The 26,272-nt window shown below is 39.2% G+C and overlaps 7 protein-coding genes across 18 annotated transcripts in view; 6 read left to right on the forward strand and 1 right to left on the reverse strand.

Annotated features, from left to right (window-relative positions):
• The window catches only part of LOC111476925 (BAG family molecular chaperone regulator 1-like), a 1,707-nt gene extending 1,029 nt beyond the window's left edge, over positions 1 to 678 (forward strand). Inside the window, exons 3-4 of the mRNA XM_023120803.1 lie at positions 83 to 229; positions 302 to 678. Of these exons, the coding sequence (XP_022976571.1) occupies positions 83 to 229; positions 302 to 520 (366 nt within the window). The 3' untranslated portion in view covers positions 521 to 678. The remainder of the gene's footprint in view (positions 1 to 82; positions 230 to 301) is intronic.
• A 223-nt stretch (positions 679 to 901) lies between these two features.
• On the forward strand, positions 902 to 5,396 carry LOC111476886 (mitogen-activated protein kinase 9-like). 7 transcript variants are annotated; one of them, XR_002717178.1, is made up of 11 exons: positions 902 to 1,216; positions 1,766 to 2,171; positions 2,254 to 2,381; positions 2,505 to 2,564; positions 3,230 to 3,379; positions 3,468 to 3,623; positions 3,713 to 3,850; positions 3,964 to 4,034; positions 4,122 to 4,223; positions 4,325 to 5,000; positions 5,170 to 5,396. XR_002717178.1 is itself a non-coding variant. In XM_023120755.1 (11 exons), exons 2-10 carry the CDS (start codon positions 1,766 to 1,768, stop codon positions 4,527 to 4,529), a joined length of 1,416 nt encoding a protein of 471 aa, XP_022976523.1. In that variant the 5' UTR covers positions 902 to 1,216; the 3' UTR covers positions 4,530 to 4,545; positions 5,170 to 5,396. The 7 variants fall into 7 exon arrangements, 6 of the variants coding, with proteins under 6 accessions (XP_022976523.1, XP_022976556.1, XP_022976547.1 ...); XM_023120755.1 differs by having other exon boundaries at positions 4,325 to 4,545; XM_023120788.1 differs by having other exon boundaries at positions 902 to 1,270; positions 1,763 to 2,171; positions 4,325 to 5,396.
• A 392-nt stretch (positions 5,397 to 5,788) lies between these two features.
• Positions 5,789 to 7,822, reverse strand: LOC111476941. Of its 3 annotated transcripts, none has more exons than XM_023120832.1 (5): positions 7,662 to 7,822; positions 7,439 to 7,559; positions 7,287 to 7,368; positions 7,089 to 7,205; positions 5,789 to 6,132 (listed from the first exon to the last, which is right to left on the reverse strand). In XM_023120832.1, the coding sequence occupies exons 2-5, from the start codon at positions 7,555 to 7,557 to the stop codon at positions 6,082 to 6,084; spliced, it is 369 nt and encodes a 122-aa protein (XP_022976600.1). In that variant the 5' UTR covers positions 7,558 to 7,559; positions 7,662 to 7,822; the 3' UTR covers positions 5,789 to 6,081. The 3 variants fall into 3 exon arrangements, with proteins under 3 accessions (XP_022976600.1, XP_022976595.1, XP_022976608.1); XM_023120827.1 differs by having other exon boundaries at positions 7,640 to 7,822; XM_023120840.1 differs by having other exon boundaries at positions 7,439 to 7,577; positions 7,662 to 7,815.
• A 1,138-nt stretch (positions 7,823 to 8,960) lies between these two features.
• On the forward strand, positions 8,961 to 12,171 carry LOC111483256 (subtilisin-like protease SBT4.14). Its single transcript, XM_023129407.1, has 10 exons — positions 8,961 to 9,052; positions 9,132 to 9,226; positions 9,303 to 9,400; positions 9,484 to 9,627; positions 9,708 to 9,813; positions 9,912 to 10,428; positions 10,649 to 10,974; positions 11,067 to 11,175; positions 11,247 to 11,460; positions 11,546 to 12,171. The coding sequence occupies exons 1-10, from the start codon at positions 8,963 to 8,965 to the stop codon at positions 12,112 to 12,114; spliced, it is 2,268 nt and encodes a 755-aa protein (XP_022985175.1). The 5' UTR covers positions 8,961 to 8,962; the 3' UTR covers positions 12,115 to 12,171.
• A 544-nt stretch (positions 12,172 to 12,715) lies between these two features.
• Positions 12,716 to 15,608, forward strand: LOC111487664 (subtilisin-like protease SBT1.1). Of its 2 annotated transcripts, XM_023135160.1 has the most exons (4): positions 12,716 to 12,729; positions 12,926 to 13,176; positions 13,354 to 13,864; positions 13,939 to 15,608. In XM_023135160.1, exons 2-4 carry the CDS (start codon positions 12,933 to 12,935, stop codon positions 15,482 to 15,484), a joined length of 2,301 nt encoding a protein of 766 aa, XP_022990928.1. In that variant the 5' UTR covers positions 12,716 to 12,729; positions 12,926 to 12,932; the 3' UTR covers positions 15,485 to 15,608. The 2 variants fall into 2 exon arrangements, with proteins under 2 accessions (XP_022990928.1, XP_022990920.1); XM_023135152.1 differs by lacking the exon at positions 12,716 to 12,729 and having other exon boundaries at positions 12,742 to 13,176.
• Positions 15,609 to 16,654: 1,046 nt separating this feature from the next.
• LOC111487676 (subtilisin-like protease SBT1.1) lies at positions 16,655 to 19,621 on the forward strand. 2 transcript variants are annotated; one of them, XM_023135173.1, is made up of 4 exons: positions 16,655 to 16,725; positions 17,061 to 17,302; positions 17,368 to 17,878; positions 17,953 to 19,621. In XM_023135173.1, exons 2-4 carry the CDS (start codon positions 17,068 to 17,070, stop codon positions 19,499 to 19,501), a joined length of 2,295 nt encoding a protein of 764 aa, XP_022990941.1. In that variant the 5' UTR covers positions 16,655 to 16,725; positions 17,061 to 17,067; the 3' UTR covers positions 19,502 to 19,621. The 2 variants fall into 2 exon arrangements, with proteins under 2 accessions (XP_022990941.1, XP_022990948.1); XM_023135180.1 differs by lacking the exon at positions 16,655 to 16,725 and having other exon boundaries at positions 16,745 to 17,302.
• A 1,480-nt stretch (positions 19,622 to 21,101) lies between these two features.
• On the forward strand, positions 21,102 to 24,077 carry LOC111486706 (subtilisin-like protease SBT1.1). 2 transcript variants are annotated; one of them, XM_023133947.1, is made up of 4 exons: positions 21,102 to 21,137; positions 21,483 to 21,730; positions 21,812 to 22,322; positions 22,404 to 24,077. In XM_023133947.1, exons 2-4 carry the CDS (start codon positions 21,490 to 21,492, stop codon positions 23,944 to 23,946), a joined length of 2,295 nt encoding a protein of 764 aa, XP_022989715.1. In that variant the 5' UTR covers positions 21,102 to 21,137; positions 21,483 to 21,489; the 3' UTR covers positions 23,947 to 24,077. The 2 variants fall into 2 exon arrangements, with proteins under 2 accessions (XP_022989715.1, XP_022989707.1); XM_023133939.1 differs by lacking the exon at positions 21,102 to 21,137 and adding an exon at positions 21,158 to 21,411.
• Positions 24,078 to 26,272: the final 2,195 nt, after the last annotated feature.

Raw genomic sequence — 26,272 nt, forward strand, 5'->3', positions numbered from 1 at the left:
TTTTTTTTTTTTTTTTTTTTTTTCCTTCGTCGTTTCGTTCATAAGAGCTTTCAAAAGGGGTTTTGTATTTGGTGTTTGATAGGTTGAATCTCTTCATATGAAAGGTTGTAAGGAAGGGAGAGTGTCAGACACTGAAGTGGAGAATTTGACTGAAATGCTTATGAGAAAATTGATTGCGTTGGATGAAATTCAAGTGGTGGGAGACCTGAGGCTGCAAAGAAGAGAACAGGTAATGAAACGAGTTCAATAATTTTCATAGAAACTCACATACTTCAGCTCTAATTCATTTCAATTGGAAAAGGTGAGGGAAGTTCAAAAGCAAATAGAAAGTCTTGACATGATGAAGCTGCAACTCTGCAGCAATGGAGGTGGAGTCTCAAATAATGGCCATGCTTTTACTCCCACCAATGCAAAGGGAAACCAAAGGTCGCACCCAAAGCAGCAGTGCACCAACATAGTGAAGGAAGCTCTAAGGAATTCTGAATCTGTGGTGACAACCAAATGGGAGACTTTTGATTAGCCGTATCATCACTTTCAAACTGCAACAAAGTTCATATTCGCTTTTATTAATTCATTCCTATGTGGATGTTTAAATTTTAATGATAGAGAACAAATTTGTTAGGGGAAATGTTACAAAAATCGTTTCTATCTATGCAAATTAAATGACAAATTCTTATAGATGGTAGTTTACCGCTCACTCAAAATTAAGATGTTGTATATTATCGTCTTGTTAGATATTAATCTTCTTAAATAATAAATTTATAAAAGGTAGATTGGGTGGAAAAAAAAAAGATAAGAGGGGTGATGGATGGGATTGAGTGGAATTTTATTATTCAATTGTCACATTTTGACAATAATGCAATTTCATATATATATATATATAATTATTTTGAGACGTTTCAAACGTGTAATTGAATTAAGCAAAAAAGTCATTCAACTGCTTCCAATTTATTTCAAAAAGACGCTGACAGAAAGAGAGAGGAAACTGATTTTGTACCAGAGCTTCAACTTGGTCTTCAATGGAGTCATCGATCACGGATCCTTCTCTTCATTCCTTTTTGCGTTTCTCTTCTTCTTCTGGGGAACCCGGCGCCATGAGTAAGGGGGTTTATACGCTCTTCGATTGCGATTCTCATTTCTTTTAGCGTCGAAGACCATCAAGGTTCTCCAGAGGAATAATCTCCATCACTCACACGCCTCTGTGGACCCTCACAATGTTAGTTTATTCGCCATAACCGGCTTTCTCGCAATCAGAATTTCAGAGGATAAGGTCCGCACTTCGAGGACTCTGTTTGTTTGCTTTAAGGGTTTCATTTATTTGTCGTTTTCCATAACCGATTGCACTCTGTAATGGATGATCGTGTTCGATCATATCACTTTTCTGTGGTGAATATTTCTGAAATCCATGTGAGTGGACTCTTCCAAGTTGGGGGGAGAAATATGGAAATAGAACAACAGTTCAATAATATTCGTTGTTCGTGAATATAATTGAGTTGAACATTTCAAAGTTGTACTGCCTCTTTTCTATGGAGATACAATTGCGTCAATTTTGACGATTTCTGTTCGGCTTGTGTGAAGATCTCTGGGAGAAATTGACTGGGAAGGCATTTTTGCTGAAATCTCTCACGGTCTGATTACTGTAATTGTTTTATATCCATCGTTCAAGAAAGAACGGTTTTTGCTGCAATTTGTTTGTTGTCTTTACGTTGTTACTTATTTTATATTCTGTTCTACTGATTCTAACTTTTATCATTTCAATCAGAAGATGGTTGACAAGGAATTTTTCACCGAATATGGTGAAGCTACTCAATATGAAATTGAAGAAGTTATAGGAAAAGGGAGCTACGGGGTTGTTGCATCTGCCATAGACACTCACTCTGGCGAGAAAGTTGCCATCAAGAAGATAAATAATGTCTTCGAGCATGTTTCGGATGCTACACGGATTCTTAGAGAAATTAAGCTCCTCCGTTTTCTCCGGCATCCTGATATTGTTGACATAAAACATATAATACTCCCTCCTTGCAGAAGGGAGTTCAAAGATTTGTACATTGTTTTTGAGTTGATGGAATCTGACCTTCATCATGTACTCAAAGCTAATGATGATCTCACCCCTCAACATCATCAATTTTTCTTGTATCAACTTCTTAGAGCCTTGAAGTATATACATTCAGGTTAAGCCTCCATTTTTGTCTGGCTTTGGTAAAATATCTTTCTATGCATTCAGAGGATCTCATTTATCTTGGGGTTTTCCAGCACATGTGTTCCATAGAGATTTGAAGCCAAAGAATATACTTGCCAATGCAGACTGCAAACTGAAGATCTGTGACTTTGGGCTTGCTCGTGCATCTTTCACTGATGCCCCATCTGCTATCTTTTGGACTGTGTGTATTTCTTTTTGTGGCAAGATAAAGAATGGTTTCAATTATTCTAGGGGTTAAAAGCGTTCTGTAAATTGATTAAATCCTGTTTGATTTAACTGACTGATTTTGATCACTTCTTCAAAGGATTATGTGGCTACTCGATGGTACCGTGCTCCTGAACTCTGTGGCTCCTTTTTCTCAAAGGTAACTAAAGGATATCCTGCTTTTCAACCATTTTTATGTTGTGTTTGCAGTACGTAATTGATGATTTTGTTATCTATCTGTTTGTTTTATTTTGTTCTCTGTTTGTCTGCTTCTCTTGTTCATTTTTGCTGCTGGAAATTTTCTTTCATAATCTTGTACTCTTAAGTGTGCCTTCCTTTTTAAAAAAGGAAAGCAAAAGAAGTCCAATCATGTGACTGCGTGGGAAATCTTTGATCTAATTTGAAGCCTCGTTCCCCACCTTCTCTCTTCCCCTCTCAGAAGGTTAGCCAGACACATTCCTCTGAGCAGTCAGTTGGACTATCAGGCAGATGGGCTTTGCCTTTTTTTATATGTTTATGGTTGTGCAGACTCTCTGTCGCTGTATCTGTATCTGTATCTGTCTCTTTCATACACGCTTCTGGCCCTTTATGATGAGTTCGCCTTCCTTTCAGTTTCTTGTCCCCTGTAAACATCCAGTATATAAGTGTAGGCACATTGAAGTTTAGTTTTAGAAAACTAAATAAACATTTTTATGGTTTCTTCTACCCTTATCAATACCGTTGTTAAATCAACATCATTGTACATGGTTTAATAACTTCATGTGCCGATCTGACTGGGGTTTCCCGAGTTTACCATGACATATTTTCATTGACTATGAATTGTAGTATACACCAGCTATTGATATTTGGAGCATAGGATGTATATTCGCTGAAATGTTGGCAGGCAAGCCATTGTTTCCAGGGAATAGTGTTGTGCATGAGCTGGATCTAATAACTGATTTACTTGGTACTCCTTCGGCTGAATGCATTGCTAAGGTTTCTATTTCAAAATTTGTCTTTACATAATTTTCATATCTTGGACCCTCTGGTCCTGATTATAAACTGATGTTTCCCCTCCTTATAGATTCGTAATGAAAAGGCTAAAAGATACTTGAATAGCATGAAAAAAAAGCACCCTGTTCCTCTGTCAAGAAAGTTCCCTAATGCAGATCCACTAGCTCTTCATTTACTTGAGCGTCTACTTGCATTTGATCCGGAGGATCGTCCTTCTGCTGAGGAGGTGGGATTCGGTGATACTAATTTTTAACTGCTTTTTAGCTATCATGACTTTTGCAGAAACTTATTCATCTCTAATGTCTTTTTGTATAGGCATTAGCTGATCCATATTTCCATGGGCTTGCAAATGTGGAGGATGAACCATCGAGGCAACCCATTTCAAAACTTGAGTTTGAGTTTGAAAGGAGAAAGTTAACCAAAAATGATGTCAGAGAGCTTATTTATAGAGAAGTATGTCTCATGAAATCATTGCTTTATATATTTGCTGGTCAGGTGTTTTCTTAGTTTTGGGTTTTATGCAATTCTGCTTAGTCCACTCAAGTTATCCTTTTGAAATGTAACAGATTTTAGAGTATCATCCTCAAATGCTACAGGAATACCTTCAGGGTTCTGAGAGTCACTTCTTGTATCCCAGGTAACAAACTCTGACTGATTTATTAGTTGTTTATTTGCAAGAGATAATATTAATTTCTTTTCTTTCCTTAAAAAATGTGTCAATTAGTGGAATCGATCAATTCAAGCGTCAATTTGATCATCTGGAGGAACACTCTGGTAAAGGTGAGAAAAGCAGTCCGCTCCTGAGGAAGTATGTCTCCTTGCCTAGGTATAACTAATGTTTGAACAAAGCATGTGATGTTTTGCAATCTTCATCTTTTATTTAATTGGTTTAGTATCACCCTCCTTGCTTATCCTTTACTATCATAGGGAGCGAATCTGTACACCGAGAGATGAAGATGACGATAATTGTAAAACAGACCAGAATGCAACTTCAGCTGAACCTGCAGCGCTTCAAAGCACTCCTGGACCTGGTTATTCATTAACTGCTCTGAATGGTTCTGTTCAAGTAGACTGCAGCAATTACAACCTGTTGAGGAGTGCAAGTATTAGTTGCTCAAAATGGGTGGATTAATTGCAAAGGTTGCACGGTAAGTACACTGACTCTACAAAAAGAATCCGGAGGGTTTTGGGGTGGGGTGGCGGGGTGGATCTTTTATTGAAAACCTATGCTCGCGAATCACTTGAATCATTTGTGTATTCGTATAATGTGTCTTAAACCAAAGTAACAGAGAAAAATTAATAATCATAAGTTACGGGTGAGAAGGCTTGTTGTGCTTATTGTCTTAAGGGGAGTTATGATTCCACTGCACTATGAAAACCTACACTTCTCTTCCGAGACACAACCCTCCAAGAAAAAAAAAAAAGCAAAAAAGAAAGAAACCTTGCTTGCTGCTAAGCTTTCTCACAAATTTCGTACGGTTTGTATGCTCAATGAAAGGACCTGTGGAAAGTTAATTATGCTCACTGGAGTTGACAAAGCTCTCTGTAAGGGTCACTCTATTTTTCTCAAACTATTTTCTTCAGAAACGGTGTTCTACAAGAGGTAGCTTTCAGTTTTCCCGTTGTTCAGTTTGACAAATTTGAAATCGCCGACCTCTCTAAATAACATCCTAGTTATAAGGGATGTGGATTTTGCTCCACTTTATGACTTATAGTGTGAATATAAATCAGATTGTTCTCAAATTATATGATTTGTTTGCTTTTCCTTGCAGGCAGAAAGAATGCCAGATTGCTAGCCTTTCTCAGAATCTTAAATTGTAAAATGTCTCTCATTCATATGGCTTTGAACTTGCCATTTAACCTTTAAGCTCTCTCATGGTTCCACTTCTGGGCCATTTTAGTTTATCATAACTGATGTATTGGTAAAGGATAAATGTGGACAACATATGCAAAGCAAGAACCAAGGATCAAATTTATGCTTTTTGGCTCAGCGTTTCTTGTTTTATTTGGGTTCAGTAAGGTTGGAGATTTGTTTCGATCACTTCCTAGAATTATTTTAAGTTTGTAAGAAATATACATCTAGTACTTGTTCAATACTGCTCTTTCTCATTTTAAAGAAAATTTAAAACATCATGCATAGAAAGAGAAAAATAAAGCCCCCAATCTCTTGGTTCATGATTTTTTTTTTAAAAAAAAAAAAATACATGAATCAAGAAATTGGAAAAACGAGCACCCAACTCAACTAAGAAAAGATGATGGGGAGTTGGCTTATTTAGAGAGATCTCCTTCCAACCACTAGTATGGTTATTGAAATCATTAAGTAAAAGTTGGATATAATTTTTCAAATGACAATGAAAATGTTTAACTATTATATGTTATTTAGGAATAATGGAAGAGGGGAAGATCAAGTCTTATTTATGTTCTGGTATAATTAGTAACATACAATGCCTAGCAGCCGATCCATATATATTCAAAGAATAATACAAAGCAAACAAAGGGGCGATGATTCGAACCTAAGACCCATAAGTGAAGTTATTCGTATAATCATGATCAATTGAGCTATCCATGCTCAAACCTACAACAATGCTTCAATTTCAAAAAATTAAAATTTTAGTATTGAAGTGCGCAGCCCCATCATGGTAGTAAACAGTCTCAAAGCTCTTTGGTTGTTGATTGGTGTTTTCCTACCCACTTCCATCAAGTTGTCCATGAGACAGAAGATGTGCCATGTATTGCTGCCAGAATTTAAACAAAAAATGAGCTATAGTGGTAATTCCCTGGATGTGGACTGCCATTTTGTACAGCCTCACATAGTTAGAGGATATGATAAATATGCACCAGAAAAAGCTCCATTTCTGATCCGAAACATGTGATGATATTCGTTCCATCTTATATATAGCTTTCTTTCAAGTGTTCATGTGAGTTTGAGTACTTGTAAGGAACAAGCTGGGGATATAAGCAAGGATATAGTGGTAGTTAGTAAGGGGTGTCTTTGTTATTAGTCTGGTGCGTATTGGTTATAAATCGGGGTGTTAGGGTTTTCTTAGAAAAGGGAAAATCATTTTGCTTCATTGTCTTAGTGCAGGAATTTTGGGGGACAGCCCTCTCAAAAGACTATATATATTGGTATTGTAATTTCTATTGATATTGCAATATAGTTCTATTAATGTTTTCTTGTTATTGTGATCCTAACATGTTGTACCCTTGGTTTGTTGCATAGCTCGACCTTCATTTCAGAAATAGTTAATGCCCATAATTAGACTACAGTTCATTTAGACAGCATCTTAAAACTTGTATACCTTCAGATGGAACAATTATACAACTATAATCACTCCAGCTAATTCCGAACTGGCAATAGAGCTTTATAAATCTTTCTCCCTAGTTGAACAGAGAACAAAGGCTATAAATTATCATAATCTCCTCATTTCATTGTCATCAATGACTTCATAAAAGGGTATTCTTTCATCTTAACAACATTTCTTAACTCTTAACACAGCAGCAAATTTCAGAGTTTCATGCATTTAAATAACTTCCATATGATTTGTTCTCCTAATTCCCTTATTGGAATCATTAAACTGAACTAAAAATCTGACCAGAAATCAGTGTAATACAAAACAATTCAACACTCAGCAGGAATCATAATTACGTACCAAACTCGAAAGAGAACAACCAAAAGACAAGGCAAACTTACAGAATGATATGCATAAGGCGATTTTCCTTGACGTTCAAAATGTTTAGCCATGACGCAGAATTCAATTGGACCCCATTCTTCTATTTCAAAACAATTCCCAAGAGCAGCTTTGTACAACTATAGCAAACAAAATGAAAATTAGCACAAGAGTTCTGAACATCAAAAGAGTATGAAACCCAAATCAAAGAATGCAAAAACCTTCGTAGTGTCTGTCAAGAGCTCTGTACCAGCAGGGTAAGAAGCATAAAATTGATCCCCTCGAGAATACCCAGCTCTAGTTCTGCAATACCCCGAACAAGAATCAGAGAACAAAAAAGTGGACAAAATTAAAGAGCAATGTCTGAACTCACGTATTGCTTGTATAAGCGTAACTCAAAACGGAAACGAAGAGATAGAATCCAGTATAGGACACAAGTCTTCGAAACTTTTGAATCTTTAGGACCTCTTTAGCTCCGTAATACAGCCGCATATCTGGAAGAACGAAGACCCCTGCACATCAGTAATGGACAAAAGAGGGAGTATAGGTATTATAATCGTCATTACAAGCTCACCAAAATCGAATCGTGAACGAACCTAGAAGTGGAAGCAGCCGAGTAAGATGCGAGAGAGAGATCGGTGGCGACGGGAAACTGAAGAAAGGGAGCTGAGAATTAGTGAGAATTTAGGAGCGATTAGGGGCTCGGAACTCGCAAGGGAGAAGGTTGGAAGTTGCGGCTTCAGACTCCCTTTCCCGTCTCCCTTTTCTTTTAAATTTAGAATTTTAATATCAAAATTGAATATAAATTGGACAAAATTATAATTAAAATCGAAGGCCCAACCCACTGGAAGCCAAGCCCATGGGCCAAGCACCCGTAAGGCTGGGTTTTTCTTTTTACATTTTAAATTAGGTTTTTCTTCGTGTCACAAACGATGCCGCTAAATGAAATTAAAGAATTTTAAATTAGGAATAACTAATCATATATCGGGTCATCCTTATCCGGGATTTGTTGTCCATGACTGCATGTTCGTTCCATGGCAAACCCTTGCATTATATTATATCATTACTTTCATGATGTATGCCACTTTTGGTAAACCTGAAATGATTCAAAATATACGATGGGAGAGTGGAAGTGGCAGGTTATTTCAAGCCTCATGTTTCCTCTTTGCTTAATCTTTAACATTATTTTTTTCATTTCTTTCAATCTTGCTTCAAAACTAGACGCTCTTTCTAAGATCTCTCTCCTTCCTTTCTTAAAACCTCTCGCTTAAAGTGGGGCCAAAGGGGCTTGATGCATATGATTTCGAGTTGGCGACTCACTCAGTGAAGTTGCACAATCGAATCACATTTTTACTTTATTAAACTTCTACACCAGTTGTGATATTTTAGAACAATTTAGCTTAAAACCTATCAATAACAACTTGTGCAAACAACCACTCAAATTTTAGGTGACAGAGTGTGAGAGTAAATGGCGCATATTCTATATTTAGAAGTTATAATTCAGTGTATATTTACACACTCGTCGTAATACAAATTTATAAATAAATTATTGAGATAAACATTTCCTGTTTTTAATGGCCAACTAAGAAAAGGAAGTTAAATTTGTGGGTCCAACAATTGAAGGATTAAATATTTTGGTTATGTTTACATTTATAGAAGGTTGTTTGAGTTATGATTCCCAAAAATGTCGCAATCTTTAAAAGAATAAAAAACTGAACTGTTTTAAGGCCCTAAAAGACAGTCATGAACCAATTCAAAGGCCAACCATTATAGTCGCAGCTTTCTGCTGGCTTTCCTTAAAAATTATAGCCTCTACTTTTTCATTCCTATGAATACATCCAATTCTCACCCGCTTCAGGTTTGAATATCCAAGTCACGAACCATTGGTTGTACGTTGATGATGAGGACATTGAGATGCTCTACCCTTTTCGTCTTTGTTGTGTTCTTCGTAGGATGCCTTGGCGTCGAAGAAAACAAGGAGGAGAAGGTTTTTGATTGAGTTATATTTGTTTATGAGGCATTTTAGTGTTTCTTGTCTGATCATCCTGTGGCCGTGTTTTTTGCAGAAACATTTCATTGTCTTTCTGGAGAACCAACCTATTCTGACTGAGGTTGATGCAGTAGACAATCATCTCAATGTCCTCATGTCACTCAAGGAAAGGTGGGTTTTGTTATATTATTCTGAAACCAACCCAAATCCTAAAATCATTCCATTTTTAAACCCTTTCCTTTTACAGCCATGTGGAGGCAAAGGAGGCGATGGTGTATAGCTACACCAAAAGCTTCAATGCTTTTGCAGCCAAGCTTACAGAACAGGAAGCCAACACATTGTCAAGTAATGAATTGGACTTCCATTTTTTGTTCATTAATTTCCCAACCTTTCCTTCATTTTTTATAATATAAATGGGTTTGATGTAGAGAGGGGCGATGTGACTCATGTGATCCCAAACAGACGTAGACAGATTCAAACCACCCGATCATGGGACTTCATTGGATTTCCTTCCCATGCAAAAAGACTGCCCAACCGGGAGTCTAACATTATTGTGGGTTTATTTGATACGGGTAAGGAATACATCGGCAATGAGACTCTCCAAACCAATTTATAATTGTGTTTATAATTGTATTTGCATGTTGTTAAATAGGGATCTCCCCAACAGCCGATAGCTTTAAAGATGATGGGTTTGGTCCTCCACCTAAAAAATGGAAAGGCATCTGCCAAAAATCTGCCAATTTCTCTGGTTGCAACAAGTAAAATTTCATGTCATTTTTGTTACTTCAAATCTTACATTTTCATGGCTTTACTTCTCACTTCTTCCTCCTTCATCCCTTTGTTTGTTGGTCTGAAGCAAACTCATTGGAGCTAGATATTTCATGCTCGACGGCAGCGCTGAACCCCTAGACATTATGGCACCGGTAGACGTCACCGGCCATGGAACGCACACGTCCTCAACAGCGGCAGGCAATGTAATTGCTGGAGCCAGTCTCTCTGGTCTGGCCAAAGGAACAGCCCGTGGTGGTGTGCCATCTGCAAGAGTTGCCATGTACAAGGTCTGCTGGGTCGGTGTTGGGTGCACTGATATGGATATTCTGGCTGCCTTCGACGCTGCCATAGACGATGGCGTTGATGTCATTTCGATATCGATCGCAGGCACCGGCTACAACAATTACTCTGAGGACGTGATGGCCATTGGTGCCTTTCAGGCCATGCAGAAGGGCATCATCACTGTGGCCGCCGCTGGCAACACTGGTCCGGCAACTGGCAGTGTCGTCAACACCGCGCCGTGGATTGTGACGGTTGGTGCCAGTACGATTGATCGGGAATTTGTCACTAAGTTGGAGTTGGGCAATGGGTGGAACATCTCTGTAAGTTTATTGCATGAAAACTTCTTTATTTAGTTCTGCAATCTTCGTTCACTAGATCTAATGAAGTCTTTTTAGAACTCAACATACAGCTTTATGCAAAATTTGAGAGCATCAAAGCCAAAATAGTTGGTAGATACATTATAGTTTAAATGGGTCAAAACGCGATTTTTAGCAATGATGTTTGAATTCCAGTTGTATTGTATGAATTGTATATGAACAGGGAGTAGGAATAAACCTATTCAATGGACAACCAAAAATGTACCCTTTAGTTGATGGAGGCGATGTGGCCAAGAATCCAGGGGACAAAACCAGTGCGAACTTTTGCATGGAGGGTTCACTTGATCCAACCAAGGCCAATGGCAAGCTTGTGTTCTGTCAATTGATGATCTGGGGCGCTGATTCCGCTGTCAAAGCAGCTGGTGCCCATGGCGCTGTGATTCAAAGTGATCAGTACTATCTTGATCATACCGATCTCTTCATGGTTCCAGCCACCTTGGTTAATAGCACCATTGGTCAAACCATTGAAGCCTACATAAAGTCCACTAAGTAAAAGTGTTTACATTTTGTGCTTTTTCTAATTTTGGTTTATGTGTTGGTGGCGTTAACAATTTTGGGTACTGGAATTGATTTGAATGCAGAACACCGACGGCAATAGTATACAGAACAGTGCAACGGCAAGCAGCTGCTCCATTCGTGGCTTCCTTCTCAGCTAGAGGCCCAAATCAACGCTCCCGCTTCATTCTAAAGGTATATAAAAATAAAAAATTGATTCCCTTTAGTTTAGATAAATAAATAGTATATATGTGGATGTGTTGCAGCCGGACATAGTCGCACCAGGAGTGAACATATTGGCAGCCTACACACCACTGAATTCACTGACGGGGCTCAAGGGTGACACCCAACACTCAAAATTCTCTCTCTTGTCTGGCACTTCAATGGCCTGCCCTCACGTGGCCGGCGCCGCCGCCTATGTCAAGTCTTTCCACCCTCATTGGTCTCCCGCGGCCATTAGATCCGCCTTGATCACCACGGGTACCCGCTCTCCTTCTATTCTGTTCAATTAATTACAATTGGAGGTTGTTAGACAGTAATGTTTTTAACTATCTGTATTATGAAGCGAAACCTCTAAGGCGAGTACAGAGCCCGGATGGGGAATTCGGGTACGGTGCGGGACTTCTAGATCCAGATAGAGCCAGAGAACCGGGGCTAATCTACGAGGTGGACAAAATGTCGTACATCCAACACCTTTGCAAACAAGGGTACAACGGATCTTCAATTTCCATCCTCACCGGAGCAGGACCCGTAGACTGCTCCACTCTAATCCCCGCCCAGGGCCAAGACTCTCTCAACTACCCAACCTTTCAACTCAGCCTCAATAAAACTCGACACCCGACAACCGCCGTCTTCTGGCGACAGGTCACCAATGTTGGTCGTCCGGCCTCCGTCTACAAGGCTACCATCACGGCTCCCCCTGGGGTCAAGATCACAGTGGAACCAACGTCTCTGTCGTTCTCGTCTTTGCAGCAGACGCGGAGCTTTAAGGTGGTTGTGAAGGCCAATCCTTTGCCGCCGCAAAACATGGTATCTGGTTCGCTTACGTGGGCTGATGCTAACTATGTTGTCAGAAGTCCGATTGTTATTTACACACACGAGGACTTTGGACATGATGAGGGTTTGATTGTATGAAGCTTATGTGTTGGACTAATCTGTCTATCGATGGCCAAAAAAAAAAAAAAAAAAAAAATTAACATGATTATTAAAGTTTTTTTTTTTTTTGATAAACTGGAAAGGTGCTCGTTCTTCGTAAACTCTAATCGTACATCATTTCTCGTGATACTCTCGTGCCATAATGGAAATAACGCTTATGAAAACTGAAAAGATATGATTAGAGAAGATAAGTTGTGTAATCTGGTTATTTAATCTAATTAGGTAAGGATGATTTGATTCATTTTGAGCTTAGATATTCAACCCAAGCAAGATTGGAAAAGAAACAGGTCATTGATTCCCAATTGGGTTGGCTAGTTGGGATCACTTGAATAGAGAATTGACTTAAGGAAGCAAAAACAGGGGAATTGGAAAAGGTGTATAAACTATTCCACTCACTTTTGAGACAGACATCCATCTCCTTCTCTCAATCCCACAGGAGGGTCGGTGTGTGTTACAAAATGGGATTTTTTTTTAGTGGTAAGGCGTGCGCTACGCCACTAGAGGGATCCAAAACTAATCCCTCCAATGATTGTGTATATATAGAAACCCTCTGCTTCTCTCAACTGCACCCTCTTCCTGCTTCACACAAGCACAGTGAGTAAAACTCTCTCCCCATCTCTTCTAGAAAACAATGAACCTTTTCTTTTCTAATGTTTCTTCTGCATGCATCTTTACATGAAGCTTTGTAATTTGTTGAATTTGCACTGAAAATAAAAGATTACGTAAAACCAATACTAAAAAACCCTGAATGCTCTGATGATATGTTTGGTCGTTTTACTGTTGTGTATAGCCACACAATGGGGTTTAGAGAAGTATGGGTGTTGTGCTTGTCAATCATGCTTGCAGCTTCAGCTGCTGCTGTGGATCAACAGACCTACATTGTTCACATGGACACCACCAAGATGGTGGCCACCACCAGCCCTGAACAATGGTACTCAGCCATGATTCATTCAGTCAATAAAATCTCATCTCTACACCAAGATGAAGAAGAAGCGTCAAATGCTGCTGAGATTCTCTACGTCTACAAAACTGCTATTTCAGGTCAGCTTTAAAAATGTAAAGCTTCGAACTTATCTCTTTTGAAAAAAAAAAAAAAAGTTGTTTTCTTTACCGAGGATTAATCCAAAACTAAGGCTTAATCCTTGTTAAGTCGTTAATAATGATATTTTGTTGACATCTTTTATCGTTAATATTAATAATTAACTCGTCTGATTTCAGGTTTTGCTGCCAAACTCACCACCAAAAAGCTTCATTCTTTAAGTAAGATCCCAGGCTTTCTGGCCGCCACTCCTGATGAACTACTACAGCTACACACCACCCACTCCCCTCAGTTTCTGGGCCTACACAGAGAGCATGGCCTTTGGAATTCTTCAAACTCAGCTTCTGATATAATTATTGGTTTGATTGATTCTGGCATTTGGCCTGAGCATATAAGTTTTCAGGACAAGGGTCTGCCCCCAGTGCCTAAAAAATGGAAAGGCGCTTGTGAAGCAGGCCCAAAGTTCTCACCTTCAAATTGTAACAAAAAGCTCGTTGGAGCAAGAGCCTATATTGATGGCTACGAGGCCATTGTCGGTCGATTGAACGTAACGGGAACGTTTCGATCGCCTCGAGACTCGAATGGGCATGGCACACACACAGCGTCGACTGCTGCTGGAAATATTGTGAACAAAGCAAGCCTCTATAGCCAAGGCAAGGGGGTAGCCACTGGCATCAGTTTCACTTCAAGGTATCAAATTTTTGTTGACAATATTTCTATCATACCTTGTTCACAAACTACATAACAATCCTGTTTCACTCCAGGATCGCAGCGTACAAAGCATGTTGGCCAATGGGGTGTGCCAATGCCGATATTTTGGCAGCCATGGACCGTGCAGTCGCTGATGGAGTTGACATTTTATCGCTCTCTTTAGGCGGTGGTGTTACTGCTTTTTACAAAGACAATATCGCCATAGCTGCATTTGGTGCTGTTCAAAATGGAGTTTTTGTGTCATGTTCAGCTGGTAATTTTGGCTCATTATTTCGCTCAGCTGTAAGCAATGCAGCGCCATGGATCATGACAGTCGCTGCTAGCTACACTGATAGAACATTCCCAACCACTGTAAAGCTTGGAAATGGACAAGTTTTCGAAGGCTCTTCTTTGTACTCTGGACAGAACACAGCTGAACTCCCACTTGTTTATAACAACACTGTAGGTGGCCAAGAAGCAAATCTTTGCACGCCTGGTTCACTTGTCCCAGCAATGGTGAAGGGCAAAATTGTGGTGTGTGGACGAGGCAAAAACCCGAGAGTTGCCAAAGGAGAGCAGGTCAAATTAGCAGGAGGAGCTGGGATGATTCTGATCAACACACAACTTGATGGCGAGGAGCTTTTTGCAGAGCCTCATGTTCTCCCAGCAACTTCTCTCGGAGCTTCAGCTACCAAAGCCATGTTGGACTATATAGCTTCCTCCAAGAATCAACCAACAGCTTCCATCGGGTTCCAGGGGACTAAATATGGAAGCAGAGCACCTAAAGTGGCTGCCTTTTCTTCTCGAGGGCCGAGCTTAATTGGACCGGATGTTATAAAGCCAGACGTAACTGCACCTGGTGTTAACATATTAGCTGCTTGGCCACCCATTGTGAGCCCAAGTGAGCTTGAGTTTGATAAAAGAAGAGTGTTGTTCAATATCATTTCAGGGACTTCTATGTCTTGCCCTCATGTTAGCGGCTTAGCTGCATTAATCAAATCGGCACACAACAACTGGTCGCCTGCTGCCATTAAATCTGCGCTCATGACAACAGCTTACACTACTGACAACAAAATGAGTCCCATTTCAGATGTCAGCCACCCCAACGGCGAACCGGCGGATCCATTTGCGATTGGCTCCGGCCATGTCGATCCCGAGAAAGCTTCCGATCCCGGACTCGTCTACGATATCGCACCCGGAGACTACCTAAACTACTTATGTAGCTTGAACTATAGTTCAACACAAATTGGTCTACTTTCAAAAGGGAATTTCAGTTGCCCATCAAAAAGAGAAGTTGTTGAGCCAGGGGACTTGAACTACCCTTCATTCTCAGTGATTATGAAGGCCAAAAATGTTAGCGTTACATTGAAAAGAACAGTCACAAACGTTGGTTACCCAATGAGTGATTACAGTGTCCAAATCAACAATCCAAAAGGAGTGGAAATGATTGTGAAGCCGAAGAGGTTGAGTTTTGAGAGATCAGGAGAGAAGTTGAGTTACAAAGTGAGTTTTGTTGCATTGGAAGAAGCAGAAGATTTGGGTGAGTTTTCGTTTGGATCTGTTGTTTGGGTGTCGGGGAAGTATCGTGTAAGAAGTCCTGTAGCAGTAACCTGGCAGTAGACAAAGGGAGCTGAGTTTGGAGTGCATTTGCTACGTATTTGAAAACATCTGACGCTTAAGTTATCTAAATAAGAATCAAATCTCAAAAACTTTACGTTCTTCTGGTTCTTCGGTTGTGAGTGATATGTATTGAGGTGTGAATGTTTAATATTAGGTTGTGAATTCAACCTTTTTCAATTATGTTACCTAATTAATCCGGATTTATTTGCTATAATTAGGTACATAATGGACCAAGTTGCATGTGATGAGTGAAGGAATGAAAGATAAGATGAGTAACTAAACCAATTAAACCCAACATTTATGATGTCATTGATAGCCGCTTAAGAACGTGGCAGCTACATGTAACTATAAAAATGGTTACCATTCATATTCAGTCGAGCCGTTACTCCTCCAAATTTTAAATTTTAAAAAAGTTCTAAAAACATTAATTATTAACTTAAATGTAGTTTAAAGCAGTAAAAACTATTCATTTTGTTTCCTTTTTTTTCTTTCAAATTTTCAAATATTGAAGAGTTCAAGCAACTATTCCGTAAATGTTTACGAAATTGTGTACAAAAATTTTAAAATTATTGTGCCTTTTTAATAGCCATTCATGTTTCTCATATTTTGTTTTGGTTTTTTTAATACAGAAAAATATGTAAATAAAGTTGGCATCTTTAAACCCCATTTGAGGTCAGCTGGTTGGCATCTTTAAACCCCATTTGAGGTCAGCTGGTTGGCATCATCATACCCTTCTTCTTTAACTTCACTCTTACTATTAAAATTGTGTACCGATTTCAGTTGCATCAAATTCACTCAAACCAAACCTTGTATCACAAGATCAATTCATTGGTGTCGCCCCCACAGGCCCATCACCTCTCATCAGCTCTCATTTTAACCAACAAACAACAAACAAGATTCTCTCTTTTTCTCTCTACTTCCATTGCTTTCCTTGCACTTCCTTTCAACAAAATCTACCCAAGTAAAGAGACAGAGAGTTGACTGAAGCAGCCAAGAAGATGGGGATTCCACTATCTTTTGAGACACACATCCGTGTTGTTGGATTTTCCTTTTTAGTTGGAAGGCGTGCACTACACGACCACTAAAGGGGTTCCAGCATAGCTTTGAATCATTACTTGGGATGTATAATAACAACTACGAAACATAGCCTCAATGTCTCCAGTTCATTCATGTATATAAACCATCCTCTTCGCCGTTTATATATTCATCTTCTTCTCAGCTGAAGCATCTACCTGGTTCAGGCAAGTACACTCACTAAAACTCTCTCTTCTCCCAATCTTTCTTCTGCATGCACCATTGTATGAAGTTTCTTTATCATTCTTTGTTGTTTTTCATGCACTTGTGTTACATTATTGGGTGCAACCAAAGTTATACATAAAGCATATAAGTATTGGGGTTAGAGAGACATGAATGTGCGACATTGTGGATGAATTAAGTAGATGTGTGACACATAGTAATGAGTAATAAAGATGATTTAAAAGTGAGTTGGAGATTTGAAAGGTATTTGTTTGAAGGGGGAGGGGTATGAAGAGTGCAACAAGGATAATTGGTTTGGTGATTTTGCTCGTGTATGCAGCCACACAATGGGGTTTAGGGAAGTATGCCTGTTTTTGTCAATATTCCTTGCAACCTCGGCTGCTGCTGTGGATCAACAATCCTACATCATTCACATGGACACCACCAAGATGGCCGCCCCCAGCCCCGAACAATGGTACACAGCCTTGATTGATTCTATCAATAAAATCTCATCTTTAGACGACCAAGAAGAAGCATCAAGTGCTGCCCAGATTCTTTACGTCTACAAAACTGCTATTTCAGGTAACATTTGTAATATCAATGTCGGTGAAAACCACTCGTATTACTCATATTTTATTGATTTCCAGGTTTTGCTGCCAAGCTCTCCACCAAAAAGCTTCATTCTTTAAGCAAGACTCCTGGCTTTCTGGCAGCCACTCCTAATGAACTACTACAGCTTCACACTACCCACTCCCCTCAGTTTCTGGGCCTACAAAGAGAGCATGGCCTTTGGAATTCTTCAAACTTAGCTTCTGATATAGTTATTGGTTTGCTTGACACTGGAATTTGGCCTGAGCATATAAGCTTTCAGGACAAGGGTCTTCCCCCAGTGCCTAAAAAATGGAAGGGCACTTGTCAAGCAGGCCAAAAGTTTTCACCTTCCAATTGCAACAGGAAACTCATTGGCGCAACAGCCTACATTAAAGGCTACGAAGCAATCGTCGGTCGATTGAACGCAACGGGAACGTTCCGATCGCCCCGAGACTCGGATGGGCACGGCACACACACAGCATCCACTGCTGCTGGAAATATTGTCAACAAAGCTAGCTTTTTTAACCAAGCCATGGGAGTAGCCACTGGAATGAGGTTCACTTCAAGGTATTCAATTTCTGTTCATATGTACATATTCTCATCGATTTGATATTAAAAAAAAAAATCTTGGTACTCTCCAGGATTGCAGCGTACAAAGTATGCTGGACGGAGGGGTGCGCCAACGCCGACATTTTGGCAGCCATAGACCGCGCAGTTGCCGATGGCGTTGATGTTCTGTCCCTCTCTTTGGGCGGCAGTGCTAGTGCCTTTTACAAAGATGATATTGCCATAGCTACATTTGGTGCTGTTCGAAATGGGGTTTTCGTGTCATGTTCAGCTGGTAATTCTGGCCCATCTAGCTCAACGGTTAGTAATATAGCCCCATGGATCATGACAGTCGCTGCCAGCTACACCGATAGAACCTTCCCAGCCACTGTTAAACTTGGAAATGGACAAGTTTTTGAAGGTTCTTCTTTGTATTCTGGGAACAGCATAGGTCAACTCCCACTTGTTTACAACAATACTGCTGGAGGAGAAGAAGCAAATGTTTGTACAGCTGGTTCACTCGTCCCATCACTGGTGAAGGGTAAAATTGTGGTATGTGAAAGAGGAACAAACTCGAGAACAGCGAAAGGAGAGCAAGTGAAGTTAGCAGGCGGTGCTGGAATGATTCTGATCAACACACAACTCGAAGGTGAGGAGCTTTTTGCTGACCCTCATGTGTTACCTGCCGCTAATCTTGGAGCTTCAGCTGGCCAAGCCATCATCCGCTACATATCTTCCTCCAAGCATCAACCAAAAGCTTTGATCGCATTTGAAGGGACCAAATTCGGAAACCGAGCGCCGAGAGTGGCTGCGTTCTCTTCTCGAGGGCCGAGCTTAATTGCACCGGATGTCATAAAGCCAGACGTAACTGCACCTGGGGTTAATATATTAGCTGCTTGGCCACTCATTGCCAGCCCAAGTGAGCTGGAGTCTGATAAGAGGAGAGTGTTGTTCAATATCATTTCAGGGACTTCTATGTCTTGCCCCCATGTTAGTGGCTTAGCTGCACTGCTTAAATCAGCGCACAAGGATTGGTCACCTGCAGCCATCAAATCTGCACTCATGACCACAGCGTACACTAATGACAACAGAATGAGTCCCATTTCGGACGTTGGGTCTGAGAGCGGCAAACCCGCAAACCCTTTTGCATTCGGTTCTGGTCATGTGGATCCGGAGAAAGCCTCTGATCCAGGGCTGATCTATGATATCACGCCCCAAGACTACCTAAACTACTTCTGTAGCTTGAACTATAATTCAACACAAATTGGCTTAGTTTCAAGAGGGAACTTCACATGTCCATCAAAGAGAAGAGTTGGTCAGCCAGGGAACTTGAACTACCCTTCCTTCTCCGTGTTCATGAAGAAGAAAGCCAAGAATGTTAGTGTTACGTTGAAGAGAACGGTCACAAATGTTGGTCGCCCAAGAAGTGATTACACTGTCAAAATCAAGAATCCAAAGGGAATAGGGATTCGTGTGGAGCCTGAGAAGTTGAGTTTTAGGAGATACGGACAGAAGCTGAGTTACCAAGTGAGCTTCGTTGCATTGGGTAAAAGAGAAGGTTTGGGTGGATTTTCTTTTGGATCTCTTGTTTGGGTGTCGGGAAAATATGGTGTGAGAAGTCCTATAGCCGTAACTTGGAAGTAGCTGCGTTTTGGACGATCAAAGTCTTTTAACAAAAATTACATAACCTTATAACTATAATCACATCCCATGAAATATTTATATATTATTATAAAGTTTATATAACTATGTATTTATTTCAACTATTAATGGTTTACTTATAAATTACCATGAATCTAATATTATATTATCCTAATATATTACCGTGTAATTCTATTTTTTTTAGTGATCATCTCATGAATAATTTGTTTAATTACGATCAAATCATAAATTTAATCCTTCTAACATTAGTTAGTATGAGATTATGGGAGATCTCATTATTCAAGTCTTAGTTAGTATTTAATTGAGAGAGAACGATTGAAAAAAAAAAACAAAATCATGTTATAATATTATAATTTCCGCGCCCTTTCTAGTCATATTATTAAAATGTATTAAATAAATAGTGACTTTATAGGGTTGAATTATAGGATCAAATTGAAATGAGAAGGAAAAAGAAAAAGGAAAAGAGAGAGAAAAGTACTCGTTAATTAATTGATCTATAAATTAATTTCAATTGTTTTAAATTATTGTTTACTTATTAAATAATTATCTAATATAAGTATTTAATTAATTAAATCTAATAATTTAACTAATTATTTTATTACAAGAGAGATAAAAAGTGGGCCTGAAATATTTAATGATCTTTTATGTTTGTTATCTAATTAAGCCAGAAATATATTAAAATTTTCATGTTTTTTTTTTTTTTTTTTTTACCTAAATTTCAAAAAGATAACTGTAAATTTTTCATTGGTAATTAAATGAAATATATATTTAAATTTAATGCTTTTAATAGGAGAGAAAATCAGGTAGAAAATTGTTGTCCAAATTTCATTACTTTTATGTATATCATCATTTATTTAATTAAAAAATCCACAAAAATAAGATTTTTTTTTAGATTTTTTTTTTTTTTTTTTAATAATGGTTTTAATCAGTTCATAAATATATATTTTAAATTCCAAAACAAAACTTTTAAATTTTCACATGAGAATATGATACCTAAAAAATGTTTTAAGTTCCAAACATTAATAATTTTATTTATATCCAAACACAAAGCTTTATTATCTTAGAAAATTTAATGTTGTATTTAAATTTTACCTATGAAACGTACCCACAAAATGATATGGATGGTCAAAATGGGTGGTTTGTAAATGAATTAGCACGTGATTATTGTAGCAAATGACTGGTAATTTTGTGAGCAGATGAAACACACTTTAATTATAACAAGTTGCGACTTTAGAGAAGAGGGCAAAGCATCCAATGGAAGTGGAAAGTTGACCAAAATGTATGGAATTGAAGAAAGGGTTGACTTCAGCAAACAAAAAGATGAGGAATTATGAAAGATACTGTTCCACTGTCTTTTGAGACAGACATCCATCTGGTTCTGAAAATGGGTTTACTTTTAGTGGAAATGCGTCCACTATACACTCCCACTAAACCCATCCAACCAAACCTAATTTCATTCATTACTTACTATTTGAATGCATACTAATCACGAGCTTAAGTGCTCCCTTTTGCTGTTGTCGTCGCTCTTTTTCTTATATATATATATGTATATAGAGATCCCCTTCTTCCCCATTTATATATTCGTCTCCTTCGCAATTGCAGCCTCTGCCTGGATCAGGCAAGTATAGTGACTAAATCTCTCTCTCTCTCAAAAATGAAGCTCTTTTTCCCTAATGTTTCTTCTGCATTCATCTTCATATGAAGTTTGAGCTTTGTGGCATGTATTCAAAATAAACGACTAAAAAGTTGAAGTTTTTCCATTCTTGCATGCATCTTTGAATCAAGTTTTCTCATGCATTCACTAAACACGCAAAGATTATCAAATATCTATCTTACTTTGAAGTGTTTTTGGTGAAATCTTCAAGCGTGCCAGACTAAAGAGACTTACTCATGTATGATATCATTTTTGTTTGAAAACAACCATATTTTGGTCCCTCAACGTGATCCTGGTATTTGTTTGCAGCCACGCAATGGGCATTACGGAACTCTGGCTGCTGCTGTTGTCAATAATGCTTGCAACTTCAGCTGCTGCTGTGGATCAACAGACCTACATAATTCACATGGACGCCACAAAGATGGCCACCACCAACCCCGAACAATGGTACACGTCCATCATTCATTCCATCAACCAACTCTCATCTATCAACGACGATCAAAATGAAGCATCAAATGCGGCTGAGATTCTTTATATCTACAAAACTGCCATTTCAGGCAAGCTTTTTTAAATATCCATGTTGAAATTTTCATATCATTTTTTACTATAAATTTTTTTATTATAAATCTTGATTTCAGGGTTTTCTGCTAAGCTCTCAACAAGAAAGCTTCATTCTTTGAGTAAACTCCCTGGCTTTCTGGCTGCCACTCCTGATAAACTACTACAGCTTCACACCACCCACACCCCCCAGTTTCTGGGCCTACAAAGAGGACATGGCCTTTGGAATGCTTCAAACTTGGCTTCTGATATCATTATTGGTGTAATTGACACTGGCATTTGGCCTGAGCATATTAGCTTTCAGGACAAGGGTCTGCCCCCAGTGCCTAAAAAATGGAAAGGCACCTGTCAAGCAGGCCCCAAGTTCTCACGTTCAAATTGCAATAAGAAACTCGTTGGCGCAAGAGCCTACATCAAAGGCTATGAGACCATCCTCGGTCGATTGAACACGACCGGGACGTTTCGGTCGGCTCGAGACTCGGACGGGCATGGCACCCACACCGCATCCACTGCTGCTGGGAACATTGTGTACAAAGCAAGCCTTTATAACCAAGGCATGGGGGCAGCCACTGGAATGAGGTTCACTTCAAGGTATTCAATTTTGAACCATACTTGCTTTCAAATTTTGTACCATATTACCAAACTAGCTTTATACTTTGACAATCGGTATAGGATTGCAGCATATAAAGTATGCTGGCCGGAGGGGTGCGCCAGCACCGATATTTTGGCAGCCATAGACCGCGCTGTCGTCGATGGAGTCGATGTTCTGTCGCTTTCGTTAGGCGGCGGTGATGGTTTTTTTTACCAAGATGAAATAGCCATAGCTGCATTTGGTGCTGTTCGAAATGGGGTTTTTGTGTCATGCTCAGCTGGAAATTCTGGCCCATTTATGTCGACTGTTGGTAATGTAGCGCCATGGATCATGACAGTCGCTGCAAGCTACACTGACAGAACCTTCCCAGGCTCTGTAAAACTTGGAAATGGCCAAATATTTGAAGGCTCTTCTTTGCATTCTGGGAACAGCATAGGTGAACTCCCACTTGTTTATAACAAAACTGCGGGTGGAGAAGAAGCAAGTGTTTGTACAGCTGGTTCGCTGGTCCCATCAATGGTGAAGGGCAAAATTGTGGTATGTGAAAGAGGCACAAACTCGAGGTTTGAAAAAGGAGAGCAAGTAAAGTTAGCAGGCGGAGTTGGAATGATTCTGATCAACACACAACTTGAAGGTGAAGAGCTTTTTGGTGACTCTCATGTTTTACCTGCCATTAATCTTGGAGCTTCAGCTGGCAAAGCCATCATAAACTATATAGCTTCCTCGAAACACCCACCGAAAGCTTCAATCCTGTTTGAAGGGACCAGATATGGGAGTCGAGCACCCAGAATGGCTGCCTTTTCTTCTAGAGGACCCAGCTTCTTCGAGCCGTACGTGATAAAGCCAGACATAACTGCCCCTGGGGTTAACATATTAGCTGCTTGGCCACCCGTTGTGAGCCCAAGTGAGCTCAAGTCTGATAAAAGAAGAGTGCTGTTCAATATAATTTCGGGAACTTCTATGTCCTGTCCCCATGTTAGCGGCATAGCTGCATTACTTAAATCAGCTCACAAGAATTGGTCGCCTGCCGCTATCAAATCTGCACTTATGACCACAGCTTACGTTAATGACAACAAAAGGAGTCTCATTTCCGACGTGGGTCGCCCTAGCGGTGGACCTGCAGATCCTTACGCGTTCGGTTCTGGGCATGTGGATCCCGAGAAAGCTGTGGACCCGGGATTGGTCTACGATATCGTGCCACAAGACTACCTAAACTACTTGTGTAGCTTGAACTACACGTCAAAACAAGTTGGTTTAGTTTCAAGAGGGAATTTCAGTTGTCCATCAAAAAGAACTGTTCTTCAGCCAGGGGACTTGAACTACCCTTCTTTCTCTGTTTCCATGAAGAACAAGGCCAAGAATGTTAGATTCAAGAGAACCGTCACAAATGTCGGTACCCCAAGCAGCGATTACACTGTCAAAATCAACAATCCCAGTGGAATAAGAGTCAGTGTGAAGCCTGAGAAGCTAAGTTTTAGGAGATCCGGACAGAAGCTGAGCTACCAAGTGAGTTTTGTTGCATTGGGTAAAAGAGAGGGTTTGAGTGACTTTTCTTTTGGGTCTCTTGTTTGGGTGTCAGGAAAGTATAGTGTGAGAAGTCCTATAGCAGTAAACTGGGAGTAGAGAAGGGTGGGAGTATTTCATTCCAGAGTTCTCACTTATGAGAATTTAATAATGTTTGTCACTCCCATGCAAATTTGTAATCTCAAAACTAGGGACGCTGCTGTAAGTTTATATAAATGTATGCTCTTTTTTTTAACCCTAGCTCTACGTGTGCCATCATCTGTGACATGGTCACTCCTCGCCTTTTATTTTAAGAGTGAAAATTATCTTAGAAACCCACCCGAATCCTTCCGATGATAATTGAATGATAATTTCTCTACAAGCTTTAAAAGCAAAATCTCCTTGTCCATGTGTCACACTTCGGTTTCTTAGTTCTAATAGATTCCCAACGTAGGCGAAGGTCAACCATTTTGAGCCACTCAAAAGGGACTCACTCCAGTGGCTAGTATGCTCCATAGTGGAATAGGACATACATTTTTAATTGGAAGACCCAATCACACGTTTTCTAAAATCATTCAAGATGCACATCATAGTTTGCTAATTATCTTTTCATTTTCATTTATTACCCTTATAGCATTATATTCCAATAGATATCCGAAATTATTGATTTGATGGAGAAAATGATACAAAAATTAGTTAAGACGTCGAAGAGTTCTTTTCATTTTATACGTTCTTTTTTTTTTAATCAATGGATCTATGATAATTACAAATTTTTATGAGAGGGTCATTCATGAAAAGTTAATAATCATTCATTCAGTTGAACTTAATAAACATGATTGCTCGGTTCAATATGGAACCGCACTAATGACATAGGTGATTCTTCAAATCCATACCTATCATATGATCTTAAATTTTAGAAAAGTCATGCAATAATGAATATCAAGAAAACATGTACTACATTAAATTAAATTCCAAATTGTTATGATAATAAATTCCCAACAAAGATTCAAATCTAATTGAAATTAAAGTAAAAACCTACATTTAGTCCAACAAATTGAAGGTCTACATTCACACGTGTTAGTAATCCAATTCTTCTTCTATCATCATTTTTTAAGATATCGAAAATCAAATTTCACTCATTCTTAAAAGATATATGGTATGGTTGTGTTAGTCTCCACTTTCCAACTCTATTTATGGGGTCTAGAATCAATATATGCATATATCCAACCAGATTTGTTAATGGTTCTGAGGGAGACATGAGTGCAATATTTAAACCCATTACATTTGTTTTAGTTGCCCAATAAGTGGCCATGTGCTTGTTCAACTCACAGGAGAGCTAATGCCCTATTTACAAGCTTAGTGTCGCACTTTTACTCCCAAAGGGTCTCGAGCAACCATAGTGGGTCACTTGTTTTTGTCTACCAACAACTTGTCAAATCCAAACCACTTCTAGAGATCAATACCCCATACACCCTTATCTTCCAAGCTTTCACCCCCATTACTTCGCAAATACCAACCCAAGGTTGAATTACCAGGCCGTACGTATGTCAAAAGATTTCCCATCGATCTATATTACTGTTTTAGTTTTAAGTTGTTGTGAGACCAATGGGGTGAAATCTGGGCATCCTGTTGTTGAATGAACTCTTTTTTCGGGCATTATTGGTATATTCCTGCTGCATGCTTGGAAAAAGATACGTATGAGATTCAAATATTCGACTACAATTTCTACCCCTTGAGAATAGAAGAATCGAAATTGGCTCGCCCAACAAGATCTTTCTCAATGAGGCCACCCCTTGTTTTCATGCCCCTTAAATCATTTCCGTTCTCAAATATATTCCCGTTGAATACTTCATCCTCAGCCTCAAATTTAATTTAAAAAGGGTGACAATCCTCGCTTCTTTTCTTGATTGGGCGTACCATTCACATAACTCCTTAATAGTATGATAATGTCCACTTTGGATATAAGTCTCATACCAATGGAGATGGTTTTCTTCATTTTCCTATGATCTTCCCCGTCCATGGTCAATGTGAACCTTTGGTCGCACTTTCTACCATCTTCCACCAAATAAAGTGCTATGGAGCCTCCCGTCAGGGCTCACCATCTGTTTGTTTGGCATCGGAAGACTCTTTCAACATGGCTAAGTCAAGAAGATGATTATGATACCATTACAAGAATTAGAAAGAGAGAGAAGAGAATGTGATCATAAAAGTACTTCGTTGTTCAACATTAGTGGTTGGAGAAGTAATCCTATTTATAGGACTCTCTGAAACAATATTAACTTAGGGTACGACTGTATACTAAATCAGTATTAGCAAAGATACAATCGTAACAAGCTCTTAACAACCAATGAGTTAAGTCTTAACACCTTTGGCTTCTAAATTCTTAACAACCAATGTTGAATTACGTAGTTCCACAAACACATGACATCTCTATTCTTGTTTACCA

The sequence above is a fragment of the Cucurbita maxima genome, unplaced genomic scaffold (assembly GCF_002738345.1).
Source record: "Cucurbita maxima cultivar Rimu unplaced genomic scaffold, Cmax_1.0 Cma_Scf00001, whole genome shotgun sequence".
NCBI classification, from domain to species: domain Eukaryota; kingdom Viridiplantae; phylum Streptophyta; class Magnoliopsida; order Cucurbitales; family Cucurbitaceae; genus Cucurbita; species Cucurbita maxima.